The following is an 18648-nucleotide window of genomic DNA, read 5'->3' on the forward strand; positions in this document are numbered from 1 at the left end:
AGAACCGATGCCGGCAAAATTGAGCGTCGGCTGTCAAACCCGCTGACTGCTGCCGCTCCTGTCAAAAAGGAGGCACTAGGGACACGCTAGTGTCCCTAGCGCCTCCTTTTCCCTGTTTTTACTGCATCATCTAATTTATACAGAATCGCGCGCACCAGCGAAGGGCCGGTGCGCGCGCCGGGAGAGTGGGCGTTCGTCCGCTCTCCCGCGGACTTTACTGTATCGGCCCCGATACAAAGTAAGGGGGTAATTTTCAAAAGAATTTACATTGAAAATGTAGCTACTATTGTAGCAATTTTCTAAAGCTATTAACCCGTGTAAACTGCCCTTATATGGGTAAAGCCTATGGACAATTCAATGGCAGATATTGTGGCAATTTTTAAAAGCCCACTTACATGGATAAACTGCATTTACACATGTAAAACCCAGTTTTAAGCGTGTAAATGCTTTTTTGAAATCAGGCCCTAAGTATGCAACACTTTTGCCCTGTAAATTCTGTTTTTTCTTTCTCTCCTGTTGATATGTTTTGCTTCCATTTCTCTCCTGATGTATCATGGTCTTTCCTGTACAAGTGTCACAGTATCCCATTTCTTCTACTGCAGGGTCATAATCTTGTCTCTTTATTCTGTAGCGTCACAGTCTCCCATCTCTCCCTGCTGAAAGAATCATGGTCTTCCATCGCTTTCCAGCTGACATATCACAGTCTTTCATATCTCTTCGTGTCACAATCTCCTGTTTCTCCAGTTATTCTTGTATTTTAGGCTTCCCGCCGGATGCTGGATGATGATATGACTGTCAGCCTTTCGCTCCTAAGTGAATCCAGTATGAACAATCACAACCACCGCTCTGTCTCCCCCAGCGAGCTGGAGTCTAGCCCCACCTACGATAGAATCTTCCCACTTGTTCCTGACTACCAAGAGCCAACCCATCTCATCCGCAAGCTCCCTGAATTTGCCTCGGGGGATGAGGAGGCAGGTGAGAAGCAGAGAGGAAGGGTATAATTCTCCCATCAGTAAAAGCACTGATGTGTCTACTGCCTATGGGAACACTCCAAGATTTTGGCATCTGGCCTAACCTGTAGAACTTGGGTTCCGCAAAAGCTTTTATGCTGTAAACGTTATAATCAAACATTTTTTTTTTTTATCAAGAAGGGCCTTGAAAATACTCTGCTTTTCCCCTCTGTGCATGAACCCTATGGCTCATGGCCTTCATGCCTAGGGCCAGAACAGAATTGGGAGGGGGTTACACACTCTTCCAGGTTTTGAGAAGGCAAATGACAGGGATATAAGTCCATTATGCATACTGTGAGGGGATAACGTGTATATAGGCTCCTTAGACTGTACCTCTGTCATAGGGATAGCAAACATACAGGCCGATACATCCATTAATCTGTTGCATGAGGAAAAAAGTACAGCAACTCAGGAAACTACCCTGTAATATGCAGAGGAAAAAAGGTTAAAAAGCTAGAAAATGGCAGAAAAGTCAGATGTTGCAGAAAACACTAATAACTGCACAATTTGTAATTTTATTCTGGATAAAATTTTCTCCGAGGACAAGCAGGATGGAAGTCTTCACATGGGTGACATTATCAGATGGAGCCCAACACGGAAAACTTATGTCAAAGTTTCTAGAACTTTGAATGAGCCTCATTGAGCATGCTCAGTATGCATTATACCATATGTCCGTGCAGGGACCCCTTCAGTCTCTTCTTTTCCACAGAGCCTGTCATTTTGTGGTTGGGTGAGAGCCTCACTTTGCAACTTTTTAGTCTACTTTTTCAAAAATTATTTTTTTTGCGATTCCTTTTTCTCTGCTTCACATGGTCAATGCAGGGTCTCCCAGGTTTTCCTGTTAATATCCTAGATAGGTTTTTCGACATTTATTGGTAAGTTTACTTTCGTTGTTGTTACCCCCAAAATGGCAGTGTGCTTGGTGCCTGTCAGCCATCGGCAGCCACCACAATCAATTTTGATCTCGCATCCCTTTTATTTCATGATGACATGCACACTTTGGTTTTATGGGTGTCCTAGGTGCATGAGGACCATGTCTATCACAGATCCCCATGATAGATGTGTCCTCTGCCTTGGGGAATCACACAACATTGGGGGTTGCAGCAAGTGCACCAAGATGACACCAAAGAGATGTAAGGTCCAGCTTGATAAGATGGAATGCCTCTTCGGGCCGGTGAAGACCAATCCATTGGCATTGGAGGAATTAGTATAGAAGGACCTCAGAGCCATGCCAATAGACACCAAGATTTCGATATCGGCGAAGCCATCAGCTCCATCTAGTTGTTGGCTGAAAGGGACGCCGGAGACTAGCCATTGCTGGGTTTCTCCCCATCGAGGGCATTAGATTTGTCATCCTCGACATTGGCACGGGGAAGATCTGAGCCGAGCATTGAGAGAAGATGAAGAAACATCGGCAGCAGTTCCGTCGATGCACAGTGCTGGCCATGGGAATGCACCAGCTTATGCTGTGATGCTCCTGAAGCGACTAGGGATGTGCAATCGTTTTTCCCGAATTAGGCAATTTCAATGAAATTGTCTAATTTGGAATGGTTCGGGAGAACTGAAAAACGATTTAATTTTTCCAAAATTTCGGAAAAAAGTCATTTTTGATTTAGCGTGCTAACTTCCCATTAGCGCGCACTAACTCTACCAGGTTAGTGCGCACTATCGGGAGTTAGTGCACGCTAATGGGAGTTAGCGTGCACTAACCCGAAAATCTGAGCCCCCCAAAAAAAAACCCCCGAACCGCAGGAAAAATGAAATTCCCGCAGGGGGGCCCGAAACAAAGCCCGATACAACATTTTTACCCGAAGCACATCTCTAGAAGTGACCGTGTGGCAAGGGGCGCCAGTCCTCTATTGATGCCATGGGGCACAATGGCACCCATCGGTCATGATGCAAGCCACCAATCCTTCTGTTGGTTCTGAAGAGGATCAGGTTTCTCCTCCTGCTTCTCAGCCTGCTTTGGCATTAGTGATGTTCGAGGAGGAATTTGAGAAGAATATATAGCTGGCCCTCAAGAAGGAGATGTGCGGCTTCAGTATCGCAGCACCGATGACACCGACACTATCGCTTCTCGAGCCACTGCTTATTGGCGTGTTACTGACTCAGCTGATATCAGTTCCCAGAGTGACATCAATGCCCCGAGGGACAACACAGCCACCTCTTGCTGATCTGGTCGTCATTGCTGGGCCTCGGAAGAGGAAGCTCCTCCTAGACCAGCAAAGGCACCAGGGCCTGCATCCCCAGGTCCAGTTCTATTGGTGCCTGCACACTGAATGAAAGGTGAGCACCCAGGGCTCAATCCTCAGATAATGACAGTAGGATGAGGTCACATATGACCCCTGAGGGGATGCTTCATCTGTGGTCTCAAAATTATTATTATTATTATTAGGATCAATGTTATTTATTACCTTTTTTGTTCCCTCTCCACTTGTTAATTGTAAACCGACATGATGCGATATTTATCGCGAATGCCGGTATAGAAAAACTTTAAATAAATAAATAAATAAATAAAATGGTGCCGATGGCCCTTTGCCCTTACCATGTGACAGGGTATCCGTGCCATTGGCGGGCCCCTGTCACATGGTAGGAGCACTGGATGGCCCGTGCCATTTTTAAAGATCGTGCCGGCCATGCAGTGCTCCCTCCATGTGACAGGGGCCAGCCAATGGCACGGATACCCTGTCACATGGTAAGGGCAAAGGCCATCGGTGCCATTTTTATTAGTGGCAGCCAACGGCCCGAGAGCGGGAGATCACTCCCGGGACCCCCACTGGACCACCAGGTACCTGTAAAATGTTTTTGGGAGGGGGTCAGGAGGGTGGGGGAAGCTAAGGGATTAGTTTTAAAGGGTAGGGGGTGGGTTTTTTGTTTATCGGCTCGGGCGCAGCCGATAAACAAAACCGCGATTGGGCCGGACGGAAAAAAAAAAACACGATGTGAATCCGAACCGGAATCCGAACCAATTCCGGTTCCGATTCACATCTCTAGCCAGCATGTCTTAGGTACCTGCTTCTTAGACTGCCTGCTTCTTAGATTTTCAGGTAGAGCTGAAGGTCTAAGAAGCAGGCAGTGGCCTGTTGCAGGAGGTGTTCAGGCAGGTCCATGAAGCAGGCAATGGTCAGTGGCAGGCAGCATTCAGGCAGGTCTGTGAAGCAGGCAGTGGTCGTGGCAAGCGATGTTCAGGCAGGTCCATGAAGTCATGCAGTGGTCAAAGGCAGGCAGTGTTCAAGGAGGTCCAGGACTCAGGCAGTGGTCAGTACCAGGAATCCATCCAAAGGGAAGGCAGGATGGAGATACAGGGCAAGGAGAGCGAGGAGCAACACAGGAGACAAGGCACGCTGAACAATTAAGGAACTAAAGACTGACCACAGGGAGATGAACAAGAAGAGGACCACAAGAACTGTTAGAGCAAGAACTGAAGACAAGGGTTCAGGACTAGAGAATGCAGAGATAGGAATGTTGAGACAACTCACACTACTAAGCAGTAGTGAGACCTGTTTCCAAGGTGCTGGTTAGATGTCAGCCATGGCCTTATATAGGGAAGAGAGAGAGACATCATCTGTCTGGTTTTCCCATCGCTGGCCCTTTAAGGGGCAGCAGCGACCAGTGGTGTTGGTGGTGAACTGCTGTGATGGCCTTCAACAGTGTCCTTCCACATCGCTGCATCCTGCTGCATTTGAGGAAGAGATAGGCTGGCGGCATCCTGATGAGGGGAAAGACCTGGCTCGGGGGTAAGTGCAGTGGTCTGCTGGAGTAGCCTGTGAGCCGCCAAAGACATTAGTATCCCTCCTTCTGAGTCCCCTCCCTGAGGCTCAGGGTTTTTTGGGATGGTGTAGATGGAACTCCTTCAGTAGATTACAGTCCAAATGTTGCAAGCTGGCTCCCATGAGTTCTCCTCTGGGCCATAGTCCTTCCAGGCAATAAGATATTCAAAGTTTTTCCCCCTGCAGCGGGAGACTAGGATCTTCTTGAACTCGTATGTAGGTTTGCCAACTGGCTCCAGAGTTTCAAGACAGGTGGATCCAGTCTTGGTTTTACCCCATTGCATGCTGGGACTTATTCTGATTTACCTATTGCATTCCCTCAGAAAATCAAGACTATAAGTACCTGTGTGCAGGGGAGTAAAACCAGGACTGGATCAACCTGTCCTGAAAGTCTGGAGCCAGTTGGAAATCCTGCTCGTAATTTGTCTCTCTGTCAATGGTTACCTCCTGATGTTCTTGTTATGGTTAAGCGGTGTTTGGGTGGATCCTTGGGTATTGTGGCAGATGACCACACCCATGGGGAGGAGCTCTGTGAGGAGCCACAGTACTATGCTGGACTCAGAGTACACAAACACAGTTAGTTCTTTATTATACAGCTTGAAGAGGACCACCAGAGGTGGCAGTAGTGAGGCAGTCTGGTAGTAGCAGTCTCAGGGTCCTCAGCAGAGGGAGCCCTTCTCACCATGTTGGTATAGGAAGGTTCCGAAGCAGGTTTCCCAGCAAGGAAGTACTGTGGATGAGATAGACTGAGAGTAGAGTACTCACTAGGTGTTTGCTGTAGATATGATTCCACCAGATTGAAGAAGTACAGGCACCGAGGCAGGGAGAGCAGGTCCTCGAGGAGCGAGTACCTGTTCCCTGTAAGGCACCTGAAATAAAGCAGAGGGCCCCCGAGGAGCGGGTACCCAGGTTAGTAGTTACCTCGAAGAGCAGAGAGAGAGCTTCCAGCGGCAGCACGGAAGTGGCAGAGTAGCATAGACAGGAACGGATTTGAGTCCTTGCTAACTTAACGAGCTAGCAAATTAGAATAGGTTATATACCCGGATGGCATGACATCAGCAAGGGGGAACGCCCCCAAGGTTTGCGCCAAGGTTGTAAGAAAGATGTGGGTGGCGCGCGCGTGCACCCTAGTAGGCACCTTGGAGGAGCATGGTGGGAGGCTGCACCATAGCCGTTCCAGGGACGCCAGAGAGGTCGGCTTGTAGACGCGGCAGTAGCCATCTTTCCTAGGTAAGTGGGAGGAGCCGTGAATAAGGTGAGGCAAACGGGGCGAAGCCGTCTAGCACCAACGGACGCAACAGTATCCCCCTTCAAAGGGCATCCACGCTGTTTCCTACCAGGTCTTGGTTTTTGAGGATGCAATCTATGGAAGTCCTGTAGCATCTCTTTATCCAGTATATTAGTGAAAGGAGTCCAAGAGTTTTCTTTAGGTCCATAACCATCCCATGATATATTTAAATGATTTATATACCGGAGGTTCCTGTATAGTATACATATCACCCCGGTTTACAAAGAACAGTAACTATCGCTAAAAAATATAGCGGTTTACATAGAACATAGAACATAATAAAAAGTTTTTACATAAAACATAAGTTTTTACATTGAACAAATTGAACAAATCTAAGTAAGCAAAGTTTTTACATTGAATAAATTAATTGAAGCAAATAGTGTATGATATTTAACCGTTAATAAACAAGCAGTTAATAAATCAATGAATAACATGGAAAAATATGAAGTCAATATGAGTATATGTATGTAGTATGTATGAATTCAGCATGTGTAGATTTCTGATTGAATAAAATAATAGATCTGAATAAATCGTTGTGGGCTTGAAAATACTTTTCTTCGTGTACTTGGCTCTAGGGGAAAGCTTGTTTGAACAGCCAAGTCTTAAGTTTCTTTTTAAATGTAGGGTGGCATGTTTCCAAACGAAGGTCTGGAGGGAGCGAGTTCCAAAGTGATGGGCCAGCTGTGGATAATGCACGTTTCCTCAAAATGGATTTCGCCGGTTGTGTGATTAGTCTGTTTTGATAGGCGCTTCTGGTTGGTTTCACGGATGTGTGTAATCGAATTTGAAATGTTAGGTTGAGAGGTGCGATGTTGTGTAAGGCCTTATGAATCATCATTAAAGATTTGAACTGGATCCTGTATTTAATCGGAAGCCAGTGGAGATGGTGGAGAATAGGGGTGATATGATCTCTTTTTTTGGCATTTGAAAGAATTCTTGCAGAGGCATTCAGGACCATCTGAAGTGGTTTGATGGTACATGCTGGAAGGCCTAGGAGGAGGGAGTTACAGTAATCCAGCTTTGGGAGAATGATGGCTTGTAAGACCATGCGGAAGTCTCTGTAAAGGAGGAGAGGTTTGAGTTTCTTTAATGTTTGAAGTTTAAAGAAACATTCTTTTGTTGTGTTGTTGACGAATTTGTTGAGGCAGAGTTTGCTGTCTAAGATGACTCCCAGGTCTCTAACTTGTTGCGTGGTGGAGAGCCCTGCGGTGTCCGGATGTTGGTTAGTGGTAGAAAGTGGGGAGAGGGTATAGTTTTCCGGTGCTATGATGAGGATTTCAGTTTTGTTTTTGTTTAGAACCAAGTTGATGCTGGTGAGTAGATTGTTGATAGCTAACAGACATTTATTCCAGAATGATATGGCTTTGTGTAGGGAATCTTCTATAGGGATGAGGATTTGAATATCATCCGCGTATAGGTAATGTCTTAGCTTAAGGTTAGTAAGAAGTTGACAGAGTGGGAGCAGATAAATATTGAAAAGGGTCGGGGAGAGGGATGATCCTTGTGGTACCCCCCTTTTGGATTCGATGGTGTGGGACTCTTTGTTATTTATCTTAACCTTGTATGATCTGTTCTCTAAAAATGATTTGAACCAGTTAAAAGCTACTCCTGTAATACCGATGTCTATTAGGCGTTGCAAGAGGCATGAGTGGTTAACAGTATCAAACGCTGATGAGAGATCCAGGAGAGCGAGGAGGCAAGGTTGGCCCTTTTCTAGGTTGAAAATGATAGTGTCTGATAATGATGTTAATAATGATTCGGTATTCATAGTCTTACGAAAGCCAAATTGGTTTGAGGTGAGGATATTGTTTTCGTCAAGATATTCTGTAAGTTGTTTGTTAACAACTTTCTCCATAACTTTGGCAATCAAAGGGAGGTTTGCTATGGGTCTAAAATTAGCTGGGTCTGAGGTGGGTAAGTTGGGTTTTTTGAGGAGCGGCTTGAGCATGGCTAACTTGAGTTGGTTCGGGACATGTCCTTGGTTGAAAGAGCAGTTAATAATGTCTGCTAAAGGTTTGGCTATGGTGTTGGTGATAAGACTAAGTTTGTTGGAAGGAATATGGTCTGATGGATGGGAGGATGGTTTTATCTTCTTGAGAATGTTCTCTATTTCTAGAGTGGATGTGAGCTCAAAAGTGTTGAGCACTGTTAGTGAAGTGTTGTGTTGATTGACATTTGGGTGCGATGGTTGTTGATCTGTTGGGAGTGGAGGTTGTTGAGTGGTTGAGAGTGGTATTTGTTGAGCGGGTGAACTCGAAGATTGAGGGGTGAGGTTGATTACGTGTTTTGGATGTGTAGATGGTCCCTTGAGGGGGGCTAGGAGTGAGGTGATTTTGTTGTCGAAGAAGTCTGCCAGTTCGTTTGCTTTATTGAGTGCTTGATCGTCTGGAATGATGGGTGCCGGGGGTTTTGTGAGGGTTGATACATAGGAGAAAAGAGCTCTTGAATCAAAAATGAGGTGGTGGATTTTTTTGGAGAAGAATAGTCTCTTTGTTGTGTTGATGTTGTTTCTGTAAGAGTTAAGGCATGATTTGTAGGTGAGGAGGGTGGTTGAAGATGGGTTTTTTCGCCAATTTTGTTCCTTGCATCTCAGTTCGTGTTTAAGATTTTTTAGCTCCGGTGTGAACCAGGGTCTCCTGTTGTCTTTATTTGGATTTATAGATTTAATTGTCATGGGGCAAATTTGATCTGCAACCTTTTTAGTGATGTTGGTCCATGATGAAGTTGCTGAGTTTATGTCGGATAGGTCAAGGTGCTCAAGTTCCTTGGCCAAGTGTTCACTGAGTTGGTCTCCAGAGCACTGTTTCCTAAGTGATATAGTTATTGGTAGTATGGATTGTGGTGGAAGATCTTTAATTTTTAAAACTGAAGATATAATTCTATGGTCTGACCAAGGTATTGGAGTGCAAGTTGGAGTGGTGTGGGTTGTGATACCTTCATTTATGAAGATAAGGTCCAGTGTATGGCCTGCTTTGTGTGTTGGTTCAGTCACTATTTGTCTGAAACCCATATTGTTGAGAGAGGAGAGAAGAGTTTTACAGTTGGTAGAATGAGGTTGAATATCTACGTGCAGATTAAAATCTCCCATGAGGATGGTAGGTTTTCTGGAATTCAGGTGTTTTGCTGTAAGTTCTATGATGGGGGATGGGTCAGCTTCCAGTATTCCGGGGGGAGCATAGATTAGGCCGATCGTCAGATGTTTTGAGTTGAATAGGGCAAATTCAATCTTTGATATGTTATTGGAAGTCTGCAAAGTCAGACCCAGTGTTTTTTTGGCTGCGAGGAGAAGTCCACCTCCTCTTTTTTTGGGTCTGGGAATAGAGAGAACATCGTAATCCTGTATGGGTAGTTGATTGATTAGCGCTGTGTCGGAAGGTTTTAGCCAGGATTCTGTGATAGCACAAATGTCAGGTTTTGTATCGGATAGGTAGTCGTTGAATATATGACTTTTCTTAGCGATTGATTGCGCATTAATCAATGTGAGTGAGAATAGGGTTAGTCCAAGGAATTGAGTGGCTGGTGTCAGCAAAATGGGCCTGAGCCTCTGTTGACGATTGTGATGTGGGGGGGAAGGGGGCTTTGGTGTTCTCCATTTGGAATTGAGGATGATGGGAATTGAGAGGGGGTGCATGTTGGGATGTAAGAGGCTGAAGTGGAAGACTGTAGGAATCGTTATGGTCAGAAAGGAGTGCTAGGTGAATGCTGTCTGAAGAGTGCTGGACGAATGTGGTTTGAAGAGTGCTAGATGGATAATGTTAGAAGAGTGCTGTATGTATGAAGGACATATGTTGGGCGAATGCAGTCCGGAGAGTGATGGGCGAGTGCAGTCCGGAGAGTGATGGGCGAATGCAGTCCGGAGAATGATGGGCGAGTGCAGTCCGGAGAGTGATGGGCGAGTGCAGTCCGGAGAGTGATGGGCGAGTGCAGTCTGGAGAGTGATGGGCGAATGTTAAGCGGAAGCAGACCTGGAGGTATTGGGTGGACGAGTAATGAGATGTTTAAAGTTCCTCTGAGGAGTCTGCTGGCAAGTCTGGTAAATTCCGCGAGCTATCGTTGTGCAATTGGTTTGGATTGTGCAGATCTGAGGCTTGGAGTCTCGGGTGCCACTGTCTGTATGTGGTTTAGTTAGTCAGATCTTTTGGAAGTAGCTGGGGCTTGAAGATTAAAGCCGTTATTAAGTGATGTTTGTGCTTTTGTGCTTTGATTTGTTGGTGCTGATGTTATGTTGTATGGGCTGGACGGTGGGTAGAACAAAGATGGTATGTAAATATAGTATCGGACAAAAGACCAGGATGTAGACTCGGGGCTTCCTCGGGGCTGCGACGAAGGGGCGAGACAAAGGGGCATGCCCCTTTGTCGTGCTCCTTCGTCGCGCGACGTTCGGCGCGCGACGCCTAGCAGAGCCCTGTTTAAATCCCAGCGGGGCTGGCTCTGATTGGTGGCCGCTGGGTGGTGGGCGGGCCTCGGCGCGGTTTCTCTTTTTTTTATTTTTCTTTTAGGTTTTTCAGATCAGCCTGAGCCGGTGCGGTTGCGCGATCGGGGCTGAGTCCGTCCGGGTGGGAGTTAAATTCACTGACCTTCCCCCGACGGGGCTTGGCGCCGATCGCGCAGGCCTACCCCCGATGGAGCGATCAACGAGGATCCAGCGAGGCTTGATGAGCCGAAAGAGGTATGAGGTATTCCCATACTCTGCCTCTTTTTCTCACATCAAGACTTAATTGGCATCTCAGAGACATGGTGGAAAGAGGATAACCAATGGGACAGTGCTATACCGGGGTACAAATTATATCGCAATGACAGAGAGGAGCACTCGGGAGGAGGTGTGGCGCTCTATGTCCGGGATGGCATAGAGTCCAACAGGATAAACATCCTGCATGAGACTAAATACAAAATTGAATCTTTATGGGTAGAAATCACTTGTGTGTCGGGGAAGACTATAGTCTTCCCCGACACACAAGTGGTCCACCTGGTCAAGTGGTCCACCTGGTCAACATGGTGAGACGGACAGTGAAATGCTAAGAGAAATTAGGGAAGCTAACCAAATTGGTAGTGCAGTAATAATGGGAGACTTCAATAACCCCAATATTGACTGGGTAAATGTATCATCGGGTCACGCTAGAGAGATAACGTTCCTGGATGATAGCTTTATGGAGTAATTGGTTCAGGAACCGACGAGAGAGGGAGCAATTCTAGATCTAATTCTCAGTGGAGCACAGGACTTGGTGAGAGAGGTAACAGTGGTGGGGCCGCTTGGCAATAGTGATCATAATATGATCAAATTTGATTTAATGACTGGAAGAGGAACAGTGTGCAAATCGAAGGTTCTCGTGCTAAACTTTCAAAAGGGAAACTTTGATAAAATGAGAAAAATTGTTAGAAAAAAACTGAAAGGAGCAGCTACAAAAGTAAAAAATGTCCAAGAGGCGTGGTCATTGTTAAAAAATACCATTCTAGAAGCACAGTCTAGATGTATTCCACACATTAAGAAAGGTGGAAAGAAGGCAAAACCATTACCGGCATGGCTAAAAGGGAGGTGAAAGAAGCTATTTTAGCCAAAAGATCTTCATTCAAAAATTGGAAGAAGGATCCAACAGAAGAAAATAGGATAAAGCATAAACGTTGGCAAATTAAATGTAAGACATTGATAAGACCGGCTAAGAGAGAATTTGAAAAGAAGTTGGCTGTAGAGGCAAAAACTCACAGTAAAAACTTTTAAAAATATATCCGAAGCAGAAAGCCTGTGAGGGAGCCAGTTGGACCGTTAGATGATCGAGGGGTTAAAGGGGCACTTAGAGAAGATAAGGCCATCGCAGAAATATTAAATTATTTCTTTACTTCAGTGTTTACTGAAGAGGATGTTGGGGAGGTACCCGTAATGGAGAAGGTTTTCATGGGTAATGATTCAGATGGACTGAATCAAATCACGGTGAACCTAGAAGATGTGGTAGGCCTGATTGACAAACTGAAGAGTAGTAAATCACTCGGACCGGATGGTATACACCCCAGAGTTCTGAAGAAATTAAAAAATGAAATTTCAGACCTATTAGTAAAAATTTGTAACTTATCATTAAAATCATCCATTGTACCTGAAGACTGGAGGATAGCAAATGTAACCCCAATATTTAAAAAGGGCTCCAGGGGCGATCCGGGAAACTACAGACCGGTTAGCCTGACTTTAGTGCCAGGAAAAATAGTGGAAGTGTTCTAAACATCAAAATCACAGAACATATAGAAAGACATGGTTTAATAGAACAAAGTCAGCATGGCTTTACCCAGGGCGAGTCTTGCCTCACAAATCTGCTTCACTTTTTTGAAGGAGTTAATAAACATGTGGATAAAGGTGAACCCGTAGATATAGTATACTTGGATTTTCAGAAGGCGTTTGACAAAGTTCCTCATGAGAGGCTTCTAGGAAAAGTAAAAAGTCATGGGATAGGTGGTGATGTCCTTTCCTGGATTGCAAACTGGCTAAAAGACAGGAAACAGAGAGTAGGATTAAATGGACAATTTTCTCAGTGGAAGGGAGTGGACAGTGGAGTGCCTCAGGGATCTGTATTGGGACCCTTACTTTTCAATATATTTATAAATGATCTGGAAAGAAATACGACGAGTGAGATAATCAAATTTGCAGATGACACAAAATTGTTCAGAGTAGTTAAATCACAAGCAGATTGTTACAGCCCCAGTCGCTTGCACAGCGACCGGGTCCTTACCTCCCTCGCGGGTCTCTCTCCAGCGCCGCGAACCGCGCGATTCCGGGTGGGCCTGGCTGCATGGAAGCGGCGTCCTCCTCGTGGAGACGCCGGCTCGGCCTGATGGTAACTCCTCCCCCTGCAGGGGAACGCGTGCGCGCGAGGACGGCCCTCTTAAAGGTCCAGCACCCGGAAGTGCTGAACCGCCCTCTATTCTGACGTAAGCCCTGGCGGGGCATTTAAACTCGCAGCTTCCTCTCTTGCTTTGCCTTGCAACGTGGTCACTCTTCGGAGAGCTAGTTGCTGTTCCTGTGTTCCTGATTCTGTGTACCGGTTCCAGCGCTCCTCTTGCTTCTGCCTGATTGCTGCCTGTCCTGATCCTGGTTTGTTTCACGGTTCTGATTCTTGCTGCCTGCCCCGATCCTGGTTTGTCTTCTCGGTTCCGTCTCCTGCTGCCTGCCCAGACTCCGGTTTGTCTCTTCGCTCCTGACCTCTGCTGCCAGTCCTGACCACAGTCCGCTCCAGGTTTTCGTCCACGCCAGCGTTTCTCCTAAGTCCCAGCGGTCCGGGTCCCTACGGGCTCCTCCTGGGGGGACCTTGGACTTCCAGGGCGAAGCCACCTAAGTCCTAGCGACCCGGGCCTTAACAGCTCCTCTGGTGGGGTCACGGGTTTCCAGGTCAAGTTTCATCTTTCGCTGTGCGTGTCTGCCTTCCGACCGTCTCTCCTTGCCGGTCGGCCTAAGGATCCACATCCAGACGTTAACAGTTTGCAAGGCCATGGATCCGGCAGACCTCGCCGGCCTGCAGGCTATTCCCGGACTGGCTCAGTGCCTGGTACAACAGCAGCAAGTACTGGATTCCTTGGCGGCCACCGTGGAACGGTTGGCTACTCGCATGGACGCTCAACCCTCGGCGCCGGCTCCGGTTCCAGTACCCGTACCAGCACCTGTGGTGATGCTTCACACCCCCACGCAGCTTCCGGCTCCATCGCGTTTTTCTGGGGATTCAAAGGCCTGTCCGGGCTTCCTGAACCAATGCTTCGTACGTTTCGCTCTGCTGCCCAATCAGTTTCCATCGGATGGTGTTAAGGGGGCCTACATCTTTTCTTTACTTGATGGCCGAGCCTTAAACTGGGCGTCTCCCATGTGGGACAAAAATGATCCTGCTCTGAGTGATCTGAACAGATTCATGGAGGAATTCCGAGCAGCCTTCGATGAACCTGCACGTCAGGCCTCCGCAACCTCAGAGCTGCTCCAGCTCCGGCAGGGGACACGAACCCTAGCCGATTACGCTTTGGAGTTCCGCACACTTGCTCTAGAGGTTGGTTGGGGCGATGATGCTCTCCGAGGGATTTTCCTAGAAGGCTTGGCGGCTAGGATTAAAGATGAGCTGGCAGCTCGTGATCTTCCGGAGGACCTTAACTCGCTCATTAACGTAGCAGGCCGCATTGACCGACGCCTTCAACAAAGAGCTAAGGAGGGGCGTTCTCCCCGTCGCCCAGCGTCCTTGCCACCGATTACCACTAGATCCTTGAATTCTGGGTCTCGCAACCCCAGTACCCCGGCGGAGTCTTCCACGGAGGAACCCATGCACTTAGGAAGATCCGCTTTGACCCCAGAGGAAAGACAACGTTGGCGGGACTTGCGGTTATGCTTATACTGCAGAGGGAAGGGTAATTTCCTGGCCCAATGCAAGGAGCGGCCGGAAAACTCCCGCGCCTAGGGGTAAGTGAGGAGGTTTCCCTAGGTTGTCTTAATGCAACTCCTCAATGTACAGTACCTGTAACCTTAAAGTACCCGGGCGGTTCCTTCAACACGCAAGTCCTCATTGATTCCGGGGCAGGAGGGAACTTTATCACTAAGGACCTGGTGCGGCGACTTCACCTCTCCACGCAAATTCAGGAACCACCCTTACGGGTCACTTCTATCCAGGGTACTCCACTTGCTGGCAGCATAACTACGATTACCACACCCATCGTTCTCCAGACTGGGTTGCTTCACACGGAGAGGATTTCGTTCCTGATTTTGGAAAAATCCATATACCCTTTGGTTCTTGGGTTACCCTGGCTCCAACTGCACTCCCCGGTGATTCGATGGGACGACTTCCAGATCACTCGCTGGAGTCCACAATGTTTCCGCTCCTGCATCCAGTCCCGTGAGGGGCAGCAAATACCTCTAGCGCACACAGATATCCGACTTCAGCTTCCGTTCCCGTACCAGGACTTCGCCGATGTATTCTCTAAAGAAAAAGCGGAATTACTGCCACAGCATCGCCCTTTTGATTATGCAATCGAATTGCTTCCTGGCTCCACCCCTCCTCGTGGAAGAGTGTATCCTCTGTCCCAGCCTGAAACTCAAGCCATGTCGGATTACATTACTGAGAATCTCGCGAAGGGGTTTATTCGCCCCTCAAAGTCTCCTGCGGGGGCAGGTTTCTTTTTTGTGGCAAAGAAGGATGAGTCCTTGAGGCCATGCATAGACTATCGTGGACTTAATGCCATAACCAAAAAGAATCGTTACCCACTGCCGTTAATCCCAGAACTGTTGGACAAACTCCAGGGAGCACAGGTATTTACTAAGCTGGACTTACGAGGGGCCTACAACTTGGTCCGTATTCGTCCCGGGGATGAATGGAAGACCGCTTTCAATACCCGGGACAGACATTACAAGTACTTAGTAATGCCTTTCGGGCTATGCAACGCTCCCGCTGTGTTTCAACACTTAATGAACGAGATTCTTCGGGACTTCTTACAGTCATGCGTCATAGTATACTTGGATGACGTTCTTATCTACTCTTCAGATCTGGTCTCTCACCAACGACATGTTCGACAGGTGCTCCAGATTCTTCGGGATCATCGGTTGTTTGCAAAACTAGAGAAATGTCTCTTTGAACAGAGTTCCTTGCCCTTTTTAGGATATATCATTTCTGCAACAGGTTTTCGAATGGATCCCAGCAAGGTATCTGCCATCCGGAATTGGCCACGGCCGGTAGGTCTGAAGGCTTTGCAACGCTTTTAAGCTTTGCAAATTTCTACCGGCACTTTATTCCACAGTATTCCCGGATGGTGGCGCCACTCACCACCCTGACTAAGAAGGGCGCGGACACTCGAATCTGGTCTTCCGAGGCTTGTAAAGCTTTTGAGGACTTAAAGGAGGCCTTCCTCCAAGACACTTGTTTGCGACATCCGGATCCAACGCAGCCTTTCTTCGTGGAAGTGGATGCCTCTAACATAGCGGTAGGGGCGGTCCTCTCTCAAAAGTCCAGTTCTGGTCATCTATTTCCTTGCTCCTATTTTTCCAAAAAGTTTACCCCAGCTGAGAACAACTATGGAATAGGGGATAAGGAGCTGCTCGCAATCAAACTGGTGTTAGAAGAGTAGAGGCAATGGTTGGAGGGAGCTCTCCATCCAGTGACGGTCTACACCGACCACAAAAATTTGGAGTTCCTAAACCTAGCTCAGCGACTGAACCCCAGACAAGCACGTTGGTCGCTTTTCTTTAGTCGGTTCGACTTTATCCTCAGGTACCGGCCAGCCGCTAAGAACATCCGGGCGGATGCCTTATCGCGTAGTGATATTCAGGAGGAGAAGGAGGAACCTCCTCAACATATTATCGATCCTGCCAAGGTCCAGTTAGCCAGTACTGTTGTATCCTCTCAAGGGCGTATAGTTGTTCCTCGTAGGGACCGCAAGAGAGTTCTCGCTTGGGCTCATGACTCCCTCTCCGGGGGCCACGCCGGGAGAGAAAGGACACTCGATCTTCTGAATCGATATTACTGGTGGCCCAAGGTGCGCCAGTATGTACGTCTGTACGTGGACTCTTGCCCCGTTTGCGCCAGGCAGAAGCCTCTCAGCGGCTGACCGTGGGGTCTCCTGCAGCCACTTCCTATACCCACGGAACCATGGACTCATATCGCCACTGATTTTGTGGTGGATCTACCTCCTTCCGAGGGAAACACTGTGATATGGGTAACAGTGGATCGTTTCTCCAAAATGGTTCACCTCGTACCTCTACCCAAGTTACCTTCGGCACCTGAGCTGGCCCTCCTGTTCACACAACACATTTTTAGGGCTCCCGGGCTCCCACAAAGTATCGTTTCTGACAGGGGTCCTCAATTCACTGCTCGGTTCTGGCGAGCCATCTGCAGGAAGTTTGGGGTGCAGTTGAATCTGTCTACTGCTTTCCATCCACAAAGTAATGGACAAACTGAACGAATGAATAGGTCTTTGAAGACCTTCCTCCGAAGCTTTATCTCTGAGAAAGGAAACAACTGGGTTTCTCTTCTTCCCTGGGCCGAGTTTGCCTACAACAATCACACTCACTCGGTGACGGGACAATCACCTTTCCAGACGGTATTTGGACGCCACCTGAAACCACCGGTCCCCATTCCAGTTACGGTTCCTTCACCGGCAGCGCTATCAGTGGCTCATCAGATTCATCATCTCTGGAGGACTGTTCAACAGCGACTCGCATCTTCCGCGGAGAAAGCACAAAGATGTGCCAATCGTCATCGGCGACCAGCGCCCGTGTTTTTACCCGGTACCAAGGTTTGGTTAAGCACCAAGAATCTCCATTTGCCGGGCCGCTCTCGGAAATTGGCATCTAGATACTGTGGCCCATTCACTGTAGCGGAACGGATTGGGTTAGTCTCCTATAGACTTCGACTGCCCTCATCTTTACGTATTCACAATGTGTTCCACGTATCTCTACTGAAACCTGTGGTACTCTCTCGTTTTCATCACCCAGCTACAGATGCCGTATCGTCCATCTCTAATGAAGAGCCTACTTATCAGGTACGAGAGGTTCTAGACGTGCGTTTCCATGCTCGTCGCTGGGAATACCTACTAGCATGGGAAGGTTGCGGTCCTGAGGAGGATTCTTGGGAGCCGGCCCGAAATATTTTGGACAAGTCGCTGTTACTCCAGTTCCATCACGACAATCCTGGGAAGCCGGGACCCCTGAGGAGGGGGCGTAAGAAGGGGGGTACTGTTACAGCCCCAGTCGCTTGCACAGCGACCGGGTCCTTACCTCCCTCGCGGGTCTCTCTCCAGCGCCGCGAACCGCGCGATTCCGGGTGGGCCTGGCCGCATGGCAGCGGCGTCCTCCTCGTGGAGACGCCGGCTCGGCCTGATGGTAACTCCTCCCCCTGCAGGGGAACGCGCGCGCGCGAGGACGGCCCTCTTAAAGGTCCAGCACCCGGAAGTGCTGAACCGCCCTCTATTCTGACGTAAGCCCTGGCGGGGCATTTAAACTCGCAGCTTCCTCTCTTGCTTTGCCTTGCAACGTGGTCACTCTTCGGAGAGCTAGTTGCTGTTCCTGTGTTCCTGATTCTGTGTACCGGTTCCAGCGCTCCTCTTGCTTCTGCCTGATTGCTGCCTGTCCTGATCCTGGTTTGTTTCACGGTTCTGATTCTTGCTGCCTGCCCCGATCCTGGTTTGTCTTCTCGGTTCCGTCTCCTGCTGCCTGCCCAGACTCCGGTTTGTCTCTTCGCTCCTGACCTCTGCTGCCAGTCCTGACCACAGTCCGCTCCAGGTTTTCGTCCACGCCAGCGTTTCTCCTAAGTCCCAGCGGTCCGGGTCCCTACGGCCTCCTCCTGGGGGGACCTCGGACTTCCAGGGCGAAGCCACCTAAGTCCTAGCGACCCGGGCCTTAACAGCTCCTCTGGTGGGGTCACGGGTTTCCAGGTGAAGTTTCATCTTTCGCTGTGCGTGTCTGCCTTCCGACCGTCTCTCCTTGCCGGTCGGCCTAAGGATCCACATCCAGACGTTAACACAGATTGCTTGAAGTCTTCAGGTTAGATGGTGAATCTAGCAAAGAGTCATCTAGTTTCCAATCAGACCCAGGAGGGTCTGGGGGCTTTGTTCCTCAGGTCAGATTCCACACCTATTG

General features: G+C 48.2%; 1 protein-coding gene across 2 annotated transcripts in view; it reads left to right on the forward strand.

Annotated features, from left to right (window-relative positions):
- DDR2 (discoidin domain receptor tyrosine kinase 2) overlaps window positions 1–18648 on the forward strand; it is a 662671-nt gene that overhangs the window by 368499 nt on the left and 275524 nt on the right. For both annotated transcript variants that reach the window (XM_029618162.1, XM_029618161.1), the window contains exon 11: window positions 762–975. In XM_029618162.1, the coding sequence (XP_029474022.1) occupies window positions 762–975 (214 nt within the window). The remainder of the gene's footprint in view (window positions 1–761; window positions 976–18648) is intronic.

The sequence above is a fragment of the Rhinatrema bivittatum genome, chromosome 10, assembly GCF_901001135.1.
Source record: "Rhinatrema bivittatum chromosome 10, aRhiBiv1.1, whole genome shotgun sequence".
NCBI classification, from domain to species: domain Eukaryota; kingdom Metazoa; phylum Chordata; class Amphibia; order Gymnophiona; family Rhinatrematidae; genus Rhinatrema; species Rhinatrema bivittatum.